Raw genomic sequence first — 18,241 nt, forward strand, 5'->3', positions numbered from 1 at the left:
GCCTTTAGGATCTGCTGTTGCTCATGAACAAAGCCTGTGTCTGTACAGTGAGCCAGCAATCAGGTACACGTTCTGCAGCTTCTCGTCTGAATCCTTGGCCTTAGCTCATCCAGAATTTAGATTCTAATTTGTTCCTTTTCAGTTCTCTTAAGAGATTGGAGAACTACCTCTAAAACTTAATGTCTTTCTTTTAAAATGCTTTTAAATGTTAACTAACTAATTTAGAAAAACCAGTTTCATAAAGATAAGAAATAATCACTGGGACATCTCTGGCAGTCCAGTGGTTAAGACTCTGTGCTTCCAATGCAGGGGGCACAGGTTCAATCCCTGGTCGGGCAACTAAGATCCCACATGCGTCAGGGTGTAGCCAAAAATTTTTTAAATAAAGATGAACTCTCTTTTAAAAAAGAAATAATCAGTCATCCCACCATCCAAATATTTCTACCATGGTAGTTTTGATATATATCATTTATGTCTTAGTTATTTCAGGTCACTCTAACAAAACACCATAGACTGACTTAAACAACAAATATTTGTTGATATTTCTCCCAGTTCTAGAGGCTGGGGAGTCCAAGACCCAGGTTCCATAGTGTCTGGTGAGAGCCCTCTTTCTGGTTTGCAAATAACTCCCTTCTTGTTGTATCCTCACATGATGAAGGAAGAGAAGACTCTAGTTTCTTCCTCTTCTTCTAAGAGAACTAATTCCATCTGGGGGCTCCACCCTCTTGACCTCATCTAAACCCAATTACCTGCCAAAGATCCCACTTCCAAATACCATCACATTGGGAGTTAGGGTTTCAATATTAGAATGAGGGGGAGGGCAGGGTAGGTGACACAGACATTCAGTGCCCTTAACATGAATTCAGCCAATGGTACTTTCTTTCTTTATAAATGTAAACATTTTAGAAAATAAGATGAGCCTGTTTATTCTCTTTGCAACATGTTCTTTCCTCTAGAAATAGAAATATATCAGAAATATATTTCTATGTCTTCTGGAATAGTCTTCTGTAAGAACAGTTTGGATGATCATCTCACTTCATGGTGTCACAGTTCACTTCATATCCTGGGCTGGGCTTTTAAGCGATTCCTCTTCTTCACCATTCTGGATAGGTTGTGCTGATTTCATTCCCTGTCTCTTATGGCGCATGGAGCACCTAGCCCTCACTCCACAAACAGCCCCTGGAAGAAGTAACTCCGTGTGTCCTATGGCACTTCTTTTCCCAGACAAATGATAGTTGATTGGATGAAGTCAGCCAATCAATCGGCACTCAGCAAGTAATCAGTCTAAATCAATCAAGAATTTTAACTAAGAGAACCAGAAAATGTAGAAGAGAATAGGCATTTCAAATGAAAGATACCTTGCAACCTAATACTTGTGACGAAAAGAACCTTGGCTAAAAAATCTGTGGTAAAGCTCAAGGCTGAATCTTTTTTCTTTTAACCTATTCATGATTATTTCTTAGAATAATGTTCAGAAATGGGATGCTAGCTCAACTTTATGTATTTTTTAAAAAGTTGTGACATGTATTGCCAAATTGCTCTCTAGACGTTATTCTCTTCCCAAACATCACTAAAGGTTAGTTTTTCCAATTGTATTTCCAAAATGGTATCTCATTGTTTTATGTTGCATATTTATGAATTCCAAGTGGGCTTTAATGTTTTCTGTGGGTATTAGGATTTTGTATTTCTTCTTTAGTGAATTGACATTTGTGATCATTTGCCCATTTTTTTCTGAAGTAATCATCATTTTCTTTTTGATTTAAAATAACTCTCTATATGTTACAGACTTTAATCTTCATCAGGATACTTTTCACTGTGAGCTAGTGGGAGTCAGAAGGAAGGGTAGAAAAGATAGACCAAGGATTTGGGTGAAGGTCAGCAGCCAAAAGAGGATCAGGTCAGGAGACACTCCACCCTTGACTCTTCTTCCTTTTTCCTAGATGTGTCTTAAATGTGAAATACAAGTGTCGCTGGACACTCATAGAGACTTTCGAAGGGGTATATAGACATAGAGATTTTTAAGGGAGTTAAGTTCTAGATGTTTACATTTTATATAACTTGTTCCTTAAATTGACTGCCTAAGAAATCCTTTCTTTCCTATTTCAATTCTCCTGTAGTGTTTCTCTCATTTTACAAAATCTCATTATGGTGATTTGTACTAAGACATGCATATAATTCAATTGGGAGACATGCTATAACTACCTCTACTTCCATCTACATGAACAAGATTTCTTGGTGTTTTTATTGAGATGCATTTTCAAAAATTAAAAATTATTTTTCTTAATAATGAACTATCAAAAGTTATAATATATCCATCTTGTTTTGATCAGTTATGGCATATGTTAATCAGGATAGTATAAGTTACCTTAGTAACCAATATACCTAAAACTTCAATGGCTTAACACACCAAAAGTGTATTGCTAATTTTTATATCACAATCCAGTTCAGACAAGGAGGCTCTTTGGGGATTCTCCTCCAAGGGGAGCCTAGATCATTATGCTTCCATCTCTCATCTTTGCCATCTCAGAGTTTTAGGATTCCAACAGGGAAACTGAAGGAGACAGAGAAAGGGAAAGAGAGAAAGAAATAGAGCTCAACTCACTGTTAACTAGAACAGGAAACAATACATCATTTCTGTTCACACTCCCAATGGGAAACTAAGAAATATAAACTTCCTGTACCTCCAAAAACAGAAAAGAGTGTGGTGAACACACATTGTCTCTGCTACAGGTATTTTCAGTAATGACTGTAATGATAACTCAATCCAGATGGTTTGTTTTAACAGACCTTGTGACTACAGATTTTTTTAAAAGCTTTAATTTTACTTTATTTTTATACAGAAGTATGGCGCTACAGTTGATAAAGAATACACCTGCCAATGCAGGAGACACAAGAGACGTGGGTTCAATCCCTGGGTCAGGAAGATCCCCTAGAGTAGGAAATGACAACCCATTCCAGTATTCTTGCCTGAAAAATCCCATGGAGAGAGAAGCCTGGCAGTCTAGAGTCCATGGGCTTACAAAGAATTGGACAAGACTGAGTACACACACACTGTCATGTGCATGAAATAGTTAAATAAATACTCTTAATCACAAAAATACATTTTATTAGGATAAAATTATGGAAATGAATAGAAATAAAAATAGAAGGAGAAAACAAAAAGATGTAAAATTGCAACTATTACTTAGTGGATGATAGTGGATATCAATTTGCTATAGTATTTACATTCTCTTGGATTTATTACAACAAGTTAAGTAAATATCACTTTAAACGGCTCCCTGGACAGCTCAGTGGTAAAGAACCTGCCCTCAGTGTCTCCGCAGGAGACACAGAAGATGCGGGTTCAATCCCAGGGTTGGAAAGATGCCCTGGAGGAGAAAATGGCAATCCACTCCAGTATTCTTGTCTGGAGAATCCCATAGACAGAGGAGCCTGGCAGGCTAGAGTCCATGGCATCGCAAAGAGTCAAACAGGACTGAGCGCGCGCACGCACACACGCGCGCACACACACACACACATATCACTTTGAAAAAGCCAGTATTGACACAGACCATAAATTATACCCTTTGCTACTATTCAAGGTTTTGATAAAATGTTTTACATTACAACATAAAACTGAAGCAGGGTGCATAGTTTTTCAAAATTTCTTTAGGAGATAGTGAACAAAAGCTTTGCAGCCCAGTATCCTATCCTATCTTTAAAGAAACACCCACCCAATTTGATTTTTTTCTTTAAAACTATCAAGAAAGAAAGAAAAATACACTGTTAATGGAACTGCTTCTGCCGTACTGGAAGTGCAGATGCCAAGGGTTGCAAACCATGGTAGTTTATGACATAAGCTTCCCAGAAAGTCTAAGGATAGAGAGTGCCAAGTAGGAAATGTATTTCTTGGCAGAGTTCATGTGTCAAGGTAGCAACCAGACCCACAGTGAGCCACGCCCTGCTTAGCTTTGCGGTCAAGCTACCTTAGGATTTCAATCTTCCCCCCTGAAATCGGTGAATTCTTATTGCCTTACTCATCAGCTGATCATATTGAACCACTCTCCCAGCTAAATAAACATCCTGCCACTTTCCAGAAGAATCTAAAGTAGCCTGTCTTTTTGACTGCCGTTTTAGACAGGGGCCTAGCTCTCCTTCCTAAAAAGGCCCATTGACCTTTATTGCAAGTGAAATAGCTTATGGGAACAGTAAATGGCTAACCTCACTGTCCCATAAAATAGAGCTTGCTATAGCCTCTCCTCGCTCAGTCCTGGCGAGAAGCCTGTAATAGCACTCCTCATAAAAGCCTCCGTGCCATTCCCCAGGTGCAACCCTTTACAGAAGTACAACTAGGGAGTTTCCAAAATGGCTTGAAGAGAAGGTCATCTAAGAATAATGCCAACTATATAGCAGATGTTTCTTGGCCAGAATTTGACTTTTTTTTTTTTTTTGCATTTACTCTTTTGTAACTAGTATAAATGACAGCTGGCAATATACCAGAAACATAGAAGAGGAAGCTTACATTAAAAGGCCATTGAGATCTTAACTCCCCGACCAGGGATCGAACCTGCACCTTCTGCATTTTAAGGTGAAGTCTTAACCACGGGGGAAAAAGCCAGGCAAGTCCCACAATACCTTTGGTAGGCTGAGGTCAGACCCAAGAATTTGCATTTCAAAGGCTTTTCCAAGAGATGCTGTTCTTGTTGACCCCAGCTGCACTTTGAGAATCATTGCTTTAAATTGTAGCATGACTAGAAGAAGCTGATGGAATTCCTTTAGAACAATCTGCTGGGAGTTGACAATGCCTTCTTTTTAAAATTAAACAAATGTTACATTTAAAAAAAAAGAAACAATACTGTAGCAAGTTTAATAAAGACTAAAAATGGTCCACATCAAAAAAAAAAATCTTAAAAAAAAGCCATTGAGAATGCCATCTGATTTGGAGATTAAAAAATAAATTCTACTCTCTGAACCAAAGAAGTTATAAAATAGAAATTTTTGTCACATTTCTAAAATAAATAAATGATTCTATAGTATTGATTGAGTACCAACCATTTGCAAGGTGGAGTGCTACAGGAACTAAGAAGAAAGATATCAGCTTCAAAGTCAAGAATTCAGAAAATCTTTTTCTAAGCAACACCGTTATCTCCTTCACATATCGTATTTTCATCAAGGAGTTTATCACTGCCTGACATTTTCTCCTTTATTTCTCTATTGGTCTCTCTCCCCCTGAGACTGTAAGCTTCATGACTGTTGAGACTTTGCCCATTCTGTCATAGCTGCATCCCCAGGGTTCAGCATTAAACCCAGGATGCTGTAGACTTACATCAAATTTTGTCAGAGTTTGAGTAGATTCCCACCTTCAGAAGGAGCATGGACTCACAAGGGGCTGAAATGTACACCCCAAATATCAATAATATTCATTTATATGTTCAGAAAAAAAAGAGCTCAAACAAACCATAAGGGACTTAGTGGGAACTTTCCTTTTTCACTTTTTACAATCAGCATCTACATATATTTTTAGAAAAACAAATATAAAACTGTAAAATAAATGTAAATTAAAAAAAAAAACATGTAACTTTGACATTCCTAAGAATAAGCTTCACCTTAAGCTTGAACATAAAGATAATGCATGAAAAATTATATTCTTTACTGATGCTTCTAACCATCATGTGCAAAGATGGATTAATACCTACTACTCAACCTGTTGTTTAGTTTATTTTGTTTGTTTGGGTTTTATTATACTTGCTTTTTCTTTTCCAAAAGGGGTAACATACTATTAATATTATGTAATATGTATTTAGCTGAAAAGAATATTAAATAAATTTGCTCAATCTACAGCTTTATGAAATTTTAGTTTACATTATTAACATTTTATTAGGAAAAAACCTTTACTTTCCTTTAGACAAGAAAATCCCATGGATGGAGGAGCCTGGTAGGCTGCAGTTCATGGGGTCGCTAAGAGTCAGACTGAACGACTTCACTGTCACTTTTCACTTTCACGCATTGGAGAAGGAAATGGCAACCCACTCCGTGTTCTTGCCTGGAGAATCCCAGGGACCGGGGAGCCTGGTGGGCTGCCGTCTATGGGGTTGCACAGAGTCGGACACGACTGAAGTGACTTAGCAGCAGCAGCAGCAGACATGTTATTAAGTTTATTAAATCTTTATTTACGCATTTATTTGGAATTTTGGAATCACATGGTCTCCTGTCCCTTTCCTTTTTTTTTTTTTTTTTAATATTTATTTATTTGGCTGCTTTGGGTCTTAGTTGTGGCATGTGCAATCTAGTACCCTAGCCAAGGATCAAACCCGGGCCACCTGCTTTGGGAGTCTTAGCCACTAGACCACCAGGGAAGTCCCTCCTCCCCCTTTCTTTTCCCTTCTCCCATGAGAGAATATCTCTGACGTAATTTTAGAAAGGGCTTGCCTGATAGCTTAGTTGGTAAAGAATCTGCCTGCAGTGCAGGAGACCCTTGGTTCGATTCCTGGGTCGGGAAGATCCCTGGAGAAGGGATAGGCTACCCACTCCAGTATTCTTGGGCTTCCCTCGTGACTCAGCTGGTAAAGAATCTGCCTGCAATGAAGGAGACCTTCGATCCCTAGGACCTTCTAGGGAAGATCCCTTGAAGAAGGGAAAGGTTACCCACTCCAGTACTCTGGCCTGAAGAATTTCATGGACTGTATAGTCCATTGGGTCACAACAAGTCAGACACGGGAGAGTTTCACTTTCAATTTTAGAAAAGAAAGTATGATTAATGGATCAAAACTATAAAAATATTAATGCCTCCTGAAGCAAGTTTTCAGTTTGTTTTTTAGACCTTAACTTGTTTGATTTTGCAGTACCTTATAAGGTATAAATATATTCATTTCATACAACCCTCAACGGCTTCAAGCAATACAAATAATGTCTTAATTGCTAGTTAATTTACTCCCATAGTTGCCCTCTTTAATCCTAGAATAAGCCCATCTTCTGAGACATATCTGTTTGTTTACTGATAAATATTATGATTTAAAATCCCTCACTGGAAGCCTTCCTACATAAGGAAAAATGTAAGTTAGACTTCTTTCCTGAAAAACACTATCACATAAAGCTTTATCCTTGTTGTCGTTTAGTTACTAGGCCGTGTCCAACTCTTTTGAGACCCCGTGAACTGTGGCCCGCCAGGTTCCTCTGTCCCTGGGATTCTCCAGGCAAGAATACTGAAGTGGGTTGCCATTTCCTTCTCCAGAGGATCTCCCCAACCAGGGATCAAACCCACGTCTCCTGCATTGGCAGGCAGATTCTTTACCATTGAGCCACCAGGGCAGGTCCACAACTCATAAGATATTAGGTGAAAATGGACACTGAAAAATATTTTGATGTACAGTCAATTCAAGGGTGACGGAACAGTAGTGTGGGGATGCGACATACAGGTCCCTTCCCCAAGTGTGGTGAATCACTCGGCTGGCAGAGAGCTCCCCTGGGATAACAATACCACCAAAAGAACCTCTTGACACTCACTAATCGAGGCTGATAGCATCATTTGAATAGGCTTAGAGCCAAAAGAATGCCAAGGTCAATGTATTTGTAACAAGTATTAATTCTTATCAATTTTAAAATGAAAACCATAAACAACATTTAAGACAGTTTTAGAGAAATCATATCATAGTCCAAAACTATTATGTAACTGTTTTCTGTTTTGCATAAGGCCTTCCATTTCTTATAGACAGTTAACAGTAGTTATAGGTATTTTATCTTCTGCTTCAGTTAACTTTATATCATAAGCATGTTTCCAAGTTTGTATAGAGCTTTCATAATTATTATTTTTAATGACTATGTGAAGGCCATTTGATTAATTTTATTACTCTGTCTATCCTCAATGCCTATTATGCTCAATGAGTCCTGATGAGAGCATAGGATGAGTGCGTGTGTTCTCTGTCACTTCAGTCGTGTCTGACTCTTTGTGATCCCATGGAGTGTAGCCCGCCAGGCTCCTCTGTCCGTGGGATTCTCCAGGCAAGAACACTGGAGTGGATTACCATGCCCTCCTTGGGCTTAGGATGATGCTACTCTACACGCTAGTGCCAAAACACCTCAATTCAGATGTCAGTTTATTAACCTCTGTGCCTTAGTTTTCTGGTCTGTAAAATGGGGTTGATGACAACTCCAACCACACGGGTCTGTCATGATTAAATGAATTAATTTTCTTAAAGTGCTTAGAACAGTGCCTGGTACATGGTAACCCATCAATAAATGTGAACTCTTATTATTGATGTATCAAGATAAATGACTTTGGAGCCTTCAGGTCATCTCTTGCTTTTGCTATTGCAGACAGCAATGTAATGAACATCCCTACTTATCAGATGTTTTGCTTCTGTGTAATTATTTCCTTAGATTAAATTTCTAAGAATAGATTGCTAGGTCAAAGAGTTTATCACAATGATTACTTTCAAAGAAATTCCTTTAACCTTTCCCCTTGAAGAAGATGTGATGGCATGGAAAACAAACACTAGTTGATATAAAAGGGATGATCAAGAAAAGGAATCATGGCTTTAGTTAACAACAATAATTTTAGTAAAAACACATTTTATTCATAAAACTAGGTAGACATTATACAAAACCCTGGGTCCTATTCAACTGATTTAATCCAACAAGTATTTCCCTGCCTGCTCTGTGCTTGTTCCATGCTAGGTATTAAGCAGAGTATGGGAGGATATGAAGTGACCTTTGTCCTTAAAGACTCAAAATCTATGTAAGAAAGTGAAATATGAAGGTAGTATGAGACTATAGAGTCAAGGGCCAAATTATATATATATATATATTTTTTTTTAATCCGAAATCTGTGATACAGATACCAAGTATTAGGCGTAGTCACCTGGCAATAAAGAAACAATATTCAGTTTCAGTGAAAAAAAAGTGTGTGTATTGGGGAGCTGGGGTATGTAAGATACAAGTGCACTTATACACAAAACGGAAGCAGACTCACAGACATAGAAAACAAATTTATGATTACCAAAGGGGAGCGGGGAGATAAATCAGGAGGATGAGATTAACATATACTCACTAATATATATAAAACCAACAAGGACTGTATAGCACAGCGAACTACGTCAGTATTTTGTAAAAACCTATAAGGAAAAAGAATATATATACACATACACATATATGAGCTTCCCAGGTGACCCAGACAGTAAAGAATCTGCTCCTTGCAATGCAAGAGACCCAGGTTCAATCCCTGGAAAAGGGCATGGCAACCCCCTCCAGTATTCTTGCCTGGAGAATTCCGTGGACAGAGAGGAGCCTGGTGGGCTGCAGTCCATGGGGTCACAAAGAGTCAGACATGACTGAGTGACTAACACACACACACATACATGCATATACATGTATCGTAGATGTTTTATACCTCAAACCAACATAATATTGTAAATCAACTATACTTCAATTAAAAATTAATAGTTAATTCATTAAATATATTAAGCAAAAAAGAAGGAAGAAGAGAAAAGTATGTGACCATCCAAGTGATAACTAAATTAAGCTCCCCTTTTTTCCTAAGAATCTAACATTTTACAATTTCTTCTAATACACCTCAAACATTTTCCGTACCAAACAGAACATGTTTGCTTTTCCAAAGACACATTCTTATCCCTGCTGGTTAAGATTAAAGTGCTCCTCAGACTTCAGCGGTGGGCTTCAGCCAAGGGGGCCTGAAAGGGATGCTCAGGAGTGGAGGTGTCCTTGGTCAAGATCTGTGTGTGTGTGTCTGTTTAGGAAGGGCTTCTGCCAGCTGAGCTGAAATAGCAAAATCATCTCCATTTCCCTCGTTTTGAGGGAAGCACTGCTAAAGCATCTTAAACGAGCAAAATCTCCAACCACAAGCCCCACTACTTTGCTGTACTCTTCTGAATGTTGAAGGAAGCAGGACCAACTGCCTCTTCTTTTTGAGATGAGCAAGATCATTGGTTTGTTTCCAGGAAGCCAAACCTGAAATAGGAGCAGAGCCCTTTCCTGCCACTGAGGCAGACTTCCCAGTCACTGTAAACCCTTTCTGTAGGGGGCAAGCCCCAGATAAAGGGTCTTCCAGTCTTTAAAATGGCCTGCCAAATACCATGCGTGTACGTTATCCAGCAGTTTTCAAGCTGCCTACTATGTGCAGATCCTCTTGAACTGACAGGCTCCAGATTTTCCCAGTCGGTTTAAGCCTCTGCAATGTCCAGAGAAGGAGCTGCTTTGCCCAAACAGGTCCCAAAGCAGACAAGTGAAACTGTCTTCCTTATATGGTGAAAAGCGCCCTGTCGCTTTAAGGCCAAGAGATTTGGCTGCAGATGGTCCCTGGGAAGTTTGCAGGCAGCCCCATCCTGTGTCTGCTCCTCTCCTTGCAGCTGTGCAGGTGAGTTTCCAAACCTTCTTTCCCCAATTTGCCCTCTACAGTCTCTCTTCTGGCCTAGCCAGTTGGTAAGGCCCTTACAGAGGGCTAGAGAAATTCAGGGTCAATAGAGATGGTGTTGTTTGAAGAAGTTTGAGCTGAAGGAAAAAAAAAAAATACCCAAGCTTACTAGGAAAATGTGCAGTAATGCAGCCAAGGAGGATGCTTTCAACTTCCAGTGGGGAGGCAGCATCAAGGTTACAGGAGGCCCTGAGGCTTTCCGGGACCAAGCAGGGGAGGAGAGACAGACTCTAGGTAAGACCCTGCAGGGGTGAGTTTGGACTTCTAAGCTATAGAACCTAGTCAGCTGCAAGTCTAAGCCAGACAGAGGTGAGAGGAAATAATACTTCTGCAAATGCTGAAGGCTTTACAGGAGATGGAGCTACAGGGTTGACTGTAGAAAGTGAACGTGAAATGTTTGCAGCGTCTGCTGGCATGGAAGGCTGCAGCCTTAACCCTTCGTTCAGCCTGGCTGATTAGCAAGTAGGATTTGACTGCACAGAAGGCGGGCGGGGGTGGGGATGTGTGTGGAGTATTGCAGTAGAGACTAAAACAAATGGGTAAGACTGTGATCTATGATCGTGGAACCGCATCTCCGGTATCCCCACAGTACCACCTGCAAAGAAAAGAGCTTTTCTAAGCTCAGAAATTCTGTGTCATCCACAGGCAAAGAGCTGCAAGAAGTCTCATTTAAGCTGCTTACTGCTCTGTCATTTACTAATTCAGTTTCCTGATTTCTTTTCTCCCATGGCCTGGAGCCCCCCAAGATATTAATTTGAAATTAATGAATAGAACTTTTTAACAGCTAGAGATGTGCTAGCAGAAGTGTGTCTGTGAGAGGCTGAGATGTATTTGGGGGTTGGGGTTGGGATTTTATGGATAGGGTGAAAAGAGACAGGATGGCATAAGAGGAGAACACTCGATGGTCATTTTACAATGTATGCAAAGTGCTTCAACTGAGCCCATTCGTCAGCTACAGCCAAAATAGAAGTCCACCCAGGAATTTAAAAAGAGTGATGCCAAATGATAGGATTGGGCTTGTCTTCCCTCCTGGTTGAGTCTGGGGCCATTCATCATTCAGAGGCCAGTGGTTTCTCTACAGTTGTTGTGTGGGGGAGTGAACCCAGAGGCTAGATTAAAATTCCTTACATACCCCATGCCTCTAAAAAATATTCATTCATCTGAGTAGTCACTGAAGAATTTGTTTTATTATTAACTAACAAGTGCTCTAGCTACTTGTTTTCTTAAGACAGAATGTTCATGAAAAAAAGGTTTGTTTTATCAACAGGGATTTGTTAGTGCAAGAGTTCCTCTTTTCTCACTTGTGATGGCTGGGCAAAGTGAGAATTATAGCTTGCTGAAATGCTGATGTTCTGAGCAGAAAGTTTAATTTTGAGTTCATAATTTGGAAGAGAGCAGGGAGTGTGAGTATAATTTTACTTCATTTGTTTCGAGTTAAATCCAGAAAGCAGTTCGAATATACTGCTTTCAAATATGAACACTGCCAAGAAAAACAAAATCTAATCCCCAAAGCTGGAAAATCTCTAAAAGTAACAGACTGTGATCTTTTATAAGCTAAATCAAAGTGTTAAAAGGAAAAAAGATGTGGCTTCCTGAACATCTCACATACTGACCCTCAATCACACATCAACTAGAGGACATCTCTTAAGTGATTTATTTTATCTGTGCCTCGGTTTCCTCACCATTAAACTGGGCATTTCTGTGAGGGACTTTCCAGTGAAATGGAAAGATCCATTGGAGCTGGAACTGAGCAGATCTGAGTTAAATTTTCCAGTCCCTTCATTTATTCCATAACCTTAAGCGAGTTACAAAGCCAGTCTGAACCTTGGTTTCCTTATTTGTAAAGAGAGTAAATAATTAACAACGTCATCAGAATTAGAGGAACCTACCAGGACAGAGGCTCAGACCTGCATGTCCTTGGACTTGAAGAGCAGGACATTGTGAAAAGAGAACAATCTAAACATGGGTAATGTTGAAAAAACAAGAAGATTTTTATTCAGAAGTGTGTCCAGTGCCATACCATGGAAAAGGCAGGCAGGCACAAGACTGAGCCAAGTCTCCATGGTCTTTCTGGGCAAAAGACAGGTCAAACCCCTGGATTTTCTTACACAGATTCCAACAGGAACAAAGGCATCTCCTGGGGAGAGGAGACACTGATGGGGTATATGGAGAATCCCAAGAAGTACATTCGTGGAACAAAAATGATCTTCACGGGCATTAAAAAGATGGCAGAAAGGGCAGACCTAATAACTTATCTCAGAAAAGCTACTAATGAGTAATAGTTGTGCATTGCCTTGTTTGTTACAAAACAGAAATGTCTCATGAGCTTTTTTATGTGTACCACATTTAAATAGACCTCATATAGCAGCGTTCCAATCATGAATAGCTGGTAGGATATTTATTTTGGATAGTCCTGATTTATATAGACTGACTCATGGTTAAATTAATACTGTCAGCTTTTTGAATTTTGATACTAATGTGAGTTCAGCAAGTACTCTCTCTGTTCTCCCCTTCTAAAGACATGACTGGACTTTAGTCATGTCTGGATGAGTAGTGTTCAGCTCTTCATAGAGATGGTGAATGCCATCTCAAAACCTATAGGAAACTGGTTTTACATTTAAATTTATATAACTGGTTACATTAATATATTTAAATATGGAGGATATCCCTTCACTGTGTCATAGAACAGCAAAATTCACCTGTGTTTCACATTGTATTCATTAGCCTGCTAAAGGCAAGGGCTGAAGATAAGCTGGTAATGTCCACTCTATCTTTTTGGTCTTAACTATTACCAATTTAATTAAAATCCCCTGTATCTAAAATGTTGCCTTTTATTCAATGAAAGGCATTTTAGTGCAGTTCATGTATAATAGCATATAAAGAATATTTAATTCTTTTCATATTTCATAGGTGATCTGTAAGGTCACATGGGCTTCCCAGGTGGCAGGTAAAGAACCCACCTGCCAATGCAGGAGGCATAAGAGATGTGGGTTCAATCTCTTAGTTTGGAATTTCCCCTGGAGGAGGGAATGGCAACATTCCAGTAATGTTTCTTGGAGAATCTCATGGACAGAGGAGGCTGGCAGGCTACAGTCCATAGGGTCGCAAGAGTCACACATGACTGAATCGACTTAGTACACACACAAGGTCACATGCTTTTAAAATTTAGCATCACAAGCTATAATGGCAAACTTTGCTTTAGAATTCTTTACTAAGTCAAACTCAAGTTATAATTCAGGATTGTCTTTTTAACTGCTATTCCAAAACACATATAACTGCAGAATTACCATATGTGATTGGCAATGGTGCTTTGGCCAACTTGTTAGAAACGTTAGAAGAGATATACAATCAACAAAAATTTATAAATTATGTGATCCTAAGGCTTCAGATAATTTAAAACAAAATCACAGATCATAAATAAATTAGAGGAATCTTGGAATCCAGTAGAGTCTCCATAAATATTATTTTTCATTATTTTCTCTATGACTTAGGAAACTATATTGTTCCTTGCAGAGGAGGAAATGAGTTTTGAGAGCAGAAACCAGCTCTGTAGCACAACTTTAGAATCTCTGTTACTTCACCCCCTTCTCCCCACCCTCCTTCAAGAAAGGATGCCCAAGTCCCTAGAAAATCCACTCCTAATTATTAACCAGGTTCATTGCTCAGAAGTTTTTCTCAAGTCAAACTCACTTCCACCTATTTTGTGTTCAGAGATATGAATATTTGGTTGTTTCCCTATGGTATAAAGATAGTCCACGGGCTTCCCAAGTGGCGCTAGTGGTAAAGAACCTGCCTGCCAACGCAGGCGACATAAGAGATGTGGGTTTGATCCCTGGGTCGGGAAGATCCCCTAGAGGAGGGCATGGCAATGCACTTCAGTATTCTTGCCTGGAGAATCCCATGGGCAGAGGAGCCTGCCAGGCTACAGTCCATAGGGTTGCAAACAGTTGAACATGACTGAAACGACTTAACCACACATGGACACACAGATAGTCCATGTGTGTGAAGAACAATGGCAACCACCTTAGAATCTCAATAAAGGTGGTCTATCCAAAAGCAAGTTTAAACAGCATTTTTAATGGATTTTTGTTGTTGTTGTTATTAGAAGCCATATCTTATAAGTGGTTCAGTAATAACCAATTACTAACTTTCAGTAAAATCTCCTAACACATTCCCACTGCTGTGTTTAAGAACATAGTTAGTGCCACTCTCAGAGTTTTAGTCATTCACTGCAGTCTGTTTTAAGATCAGGGTTACCATACCTGCAATGGGGCTGTGTGTAGGACACAATGTTAAACTGAAAACATTCCTTCCACCAGCTTAGAAAGGTGGTGATAAATAGCAGCAGCAGCAGAAACATTCCATTGGAAACACAAACCACAGCACATGCATTGGCTGGTAATTGACAGCTGCCATTTTTAACTCACATAAGGGTAGGTCACCCCTGTAGCCAGTCTTCTAGTGGTGGATTAACACCGCCTCTGTCAGGATACTGGTTTTGAGGATCTACCCTTGGCCACTTAAAGTAGCTGTGAGACTCTGGGCTAGTTCCTTTATGTATCTGAGCCTCAGGTCCCTGGTCTGCCTCATGGGAATGACAGCAATACTCATACACATGGTTGTGGGAAGAACAGGAAATTTGGAAGTGCAGATACTCAATAATTATGTTGGATCTGAATGCCTGACGTTTTCTAATAAGGTTCTTGTTCTTTAATAATAAGACATTGGCCATCAGTTCAGTTCAGTGTCCAACTCTTTGCAACCCCATGGACTGCAGCACGCCAGGTTTCCCTGTCCATCACCAACTCCCGGAGCTTATTCAAACTCATGTCCATTGAGTCGGCGATGCCATCCAACCGTCTCATCCTCTGTCATCCCCTTCTCCTCCCACCTTCAATCTTTCCCAGCATTACGGTCTTTTCAAATGAGCCAGTTCTTTGCATCGGGTGGCCAAAGTATTGGTGTTTCAGCTTCAACATCAGTCCTTCCAATGAATATTCAGGACCGATTTCCTTTAGGATGGACTGGTTGGATCTCCTTGCAGTCCAAGGGATTCTCAAGAGTCTTCTCCAACACCACAGTTCAAAAGCATAAGTTCTTTGGCGCTCACCTTTCTTTATAGTCCAACTCTCACATCCATGCATGACTACTGGAAAAACCATAGCTTTGACTAGATGGACATTTGTTGGCAAAGTAGTATCTCTGCTTTTTAGTATGCTGCCTAGGTTGGTCATAGCTTTTCTTCCAAGGAGCAAGTGTCTTTTCATTTCATGGCTGCAGTCACCATCTGCAGTGATTTTAGAGCCCCAAAAAATAGTCTCTCACTGTTTCCGTTGTTTCCCTATCTATTTGCCATAAGTGATGGGACCAGATGCCATGATCTTAGTTTTCTAAATGTTGAGTTTTAAGCCAGCTTTTTCACTCTCCTCTTTCACTTTCATCAAGAGGCTCTTTCATTCTTCTTTGCGTTCTGCCATAAGGGTGATGTTATTTGCATATCTGAGGTTATTGATATTTCTCCCAGCAATCTTGATTCCAGCTTGTGCTTCATCCAGCTCGGCATTTTGCATGATGTACTCTGCATATAAGTTAAATAAGCAGGGTGACAATATACAGCCTTGACGTACTCCTTTTCCTATTTGGAACCAGTCTGCTGTTCCATGCCCAGTTCTAACTGTTGCTTCCTGACCTGCATACAGATTTCTCAGGAGGCAGTCAGGTGGTCTGGTATTCTCATCTCTTTCAGAATTTTCCACAGTTTGCTGTGATTCACACAAAGGCTTTGGCATAGTCAATAAAGCAAAAGTAGATGTTTTCCTGGAATTCTTTTGCTTTTTCAATGATCCAACAGATGTTGGCAATTTGATCTCTGGTTCCTCGGCCTCTTCTAAATCCAGCTTGAACATCTGGAAGTTCATGATTCACGTACTAGAAGCCTAGCTTGGGGAATTTTGAGTATTGCTTTGCTAGCGTGTGAGATGAGTGCAATTGTGGTAGTATGAGCATTCTTTGGGATTGCCTTTCTTTGGGATTGGAATGAAAACTGACCTTTTCCAGTCCTGTGGCCACTGCTGAGTTTTCCAAATTTGCTGGCACATTGAGTGCAGCACTTTCACAGCATCATCTTTCAGGATTTGAAATAGCTCAACTGGAATTCCTTCACCTCCACTAGCTTTGTTTGTAGTGATGCTTCCTAAGGCCCACTTGACTTCACATTCCAGGATGTCTGGCTCTAGGTGAGTGATCACACCATCGTGGTTATCTGGGTCATGAAGATCTCTTTTGTATAGTTCTTCTGTGTATTGTTGCCACTGGCCATAGACCTTGTTTATACCCTTTAGACCAATATGCAAGTATGAGTAGTGTCCAAGAATGTGTAAATTGAACGTTAAATAAAAATTAAGGTTTCAGATTATTGGAACCAAAGAGAAGTCAGTGCTGAGGCCATCCTAGATTATGCTGCAGGGGTTAACTTTGGAAAACAGGTTTAAAATCTGCTGGATCACACAGGGCTTTGGATAGATTACATTCTCTGAAAGTATTTTATAACTTTGACCCCACTAGAGGTACTTCTGTGTCTGTATACTGGCAGAAAGAGTTGGAATGGGGGATGCAATGGTCTAGGTTGAGCAGGTGGAGCAGAGAAATCCCCTTGGAGTTGGATCTCTTGACACATCTTTGATGCCGCCTCCTTCCCGCTGCCCCCAGGCACCTTGAGCTTGTCAGATGCAATTCTGTCATGAAATTACCAAGCTGGGGGAGCCTGAGGAAGTGTCTAGATCAGCTGCTTGCCTTCAGTCAAAGCTGCACTTGAAACAACCAGGAACAAGGGCCACCTTCCTCTGCTCAGAGAAGAAGCCTTTCAGTTTCCAGTCTTTGGTCCCCCTGCATCTGGGCCGCATTTGGGAAACTATTCCTTTGCTTTGTACTACAAACCCATTCTCTCTTGGTGAGCTCCGAGTCCGTCCTTGGTTATAGCAAACTGCTATCCTGCCTGGGGAAGCGGCCGCTAGGGTGGGGCATGCTCATGGCCACATCTTCCTTGAGGGGAGGCACTTCCAGTTTCCTCTCTGATTAACCACCAGCTGAGCACACATGCTTCTTGTTTGACTCGATCACATCTATTCATCCTCTGCCTTCTGTCTCCCTATTGCAGTGCTTCCCAAACTAGAGCGAGCATGCATCAGCAAGGCTTGTTAATGCCGGGATCCATCCCGAGTTTCCGACCTGTAGATCTGAGCTGGGGCCTATGTACCATTTGTTTAGGAACCACTCATCTAGTCCAACACTCAGTCTCAATCTACTATTTCCAGTAACCTGCACCACCTTCTGCCTTCCAAGATAGTATCTCCTCTCTGTTCTTGGGGGTTAAACAAAGCCTTCTCCTCACCACAGTTCTACGCTACTATTTAGCAAATTCTAATTGTAACAAGCATGGTGATAAACACTCTACTGCCATTATTTGTAATTTTCCCCAACAACCCTACAAGTTTGGTATTATGAGGCCAACAGAAAAAGAGTGAGTAACCAAGGTCTCACACGTGACAGAGAGCAAATGTGGTATTCACACTCAGATTGATCTGGAAAGATTTACTCTTTCCAGTATTCCAGGGCTGGCAAATAGATGTTTAACATGTGTGTCAACTCTGGTTCAGTGCTAGTTGCTGCCAGAAGCCCTGGGTTGAGAGTCCCAGATGGAATGAGTGCTCAGCAAGAGGAGGTAATAAGATTGGTGAGCTGTACCTGCTGTGAGGCAGGAGTGGAGACAGAACCCATAGCCACGCGTTTGCTATGCCCCAGGTGATGCCCTGTTCGTGGATCAGTTTTGTCAGCTAC

At 40.4% G+C, this 18,241-nt stretch overlaps 1 protein-coding gene across 1 annotated transcript; it reads left to right on the forward strand.

Moving 5' to 3' along the window:
• Positions 1–1,145: 1,145 nt before the first annotated feature.
• LOC122675892 (cytochrome c-like) lies at positions 1,146–12,684 on the forward strand. Its single transcript, XM_043875072.1, has 3 exons — positions 1,146–1,188; positions 6,567–6,619; positions 12,391–12,684. Exons 1-3 carry the CDS (start codon positions 1,146–1,148, stop codon positions 12,682–12,684), a joined length of 390 nt encoding a protein of 129 aa, XP_043731007.1.
• Positions 12,685–18,241: the final 5,557 nt, after the last annotated feature.

Source organism: Cervus elaphus, chromosome 19 (assembly GCF_910594005.1).
Source record: "Cervus elaphus chromosome 19, mCerEla1.1, whole genome shotgun sequence".
Classification (NCBI taxonomy): Eukaryota; Metazoa; Chordata; class Mammalia; order Artiodactyla; family Cervidae; genus Cervus; species Cervus elaphus.

Coding starts and splice junctions, on each gene's coding strand:
- LOC122675892 (XM_043875072.1), top strand. CDS start 1,146: ATGGAGCACCTAGCCCTCACTCCACAAACAGCCCCTGGAAGAA. Junction 1,189..6,566: donor ACAAACAGCCCCTGGAAGAA/GTAACTCCGTGT, acceptor CCTGCAATGAAG/GAGACCTTCGATCCCTAGGA. Junction 6,620..12,390: donor ATCCCTTGAAGAAGGGAAAG/GTTACCCACTCC, acceptor TGAAAAAACAAG/AAGATTTTTATTCAGAAGTG.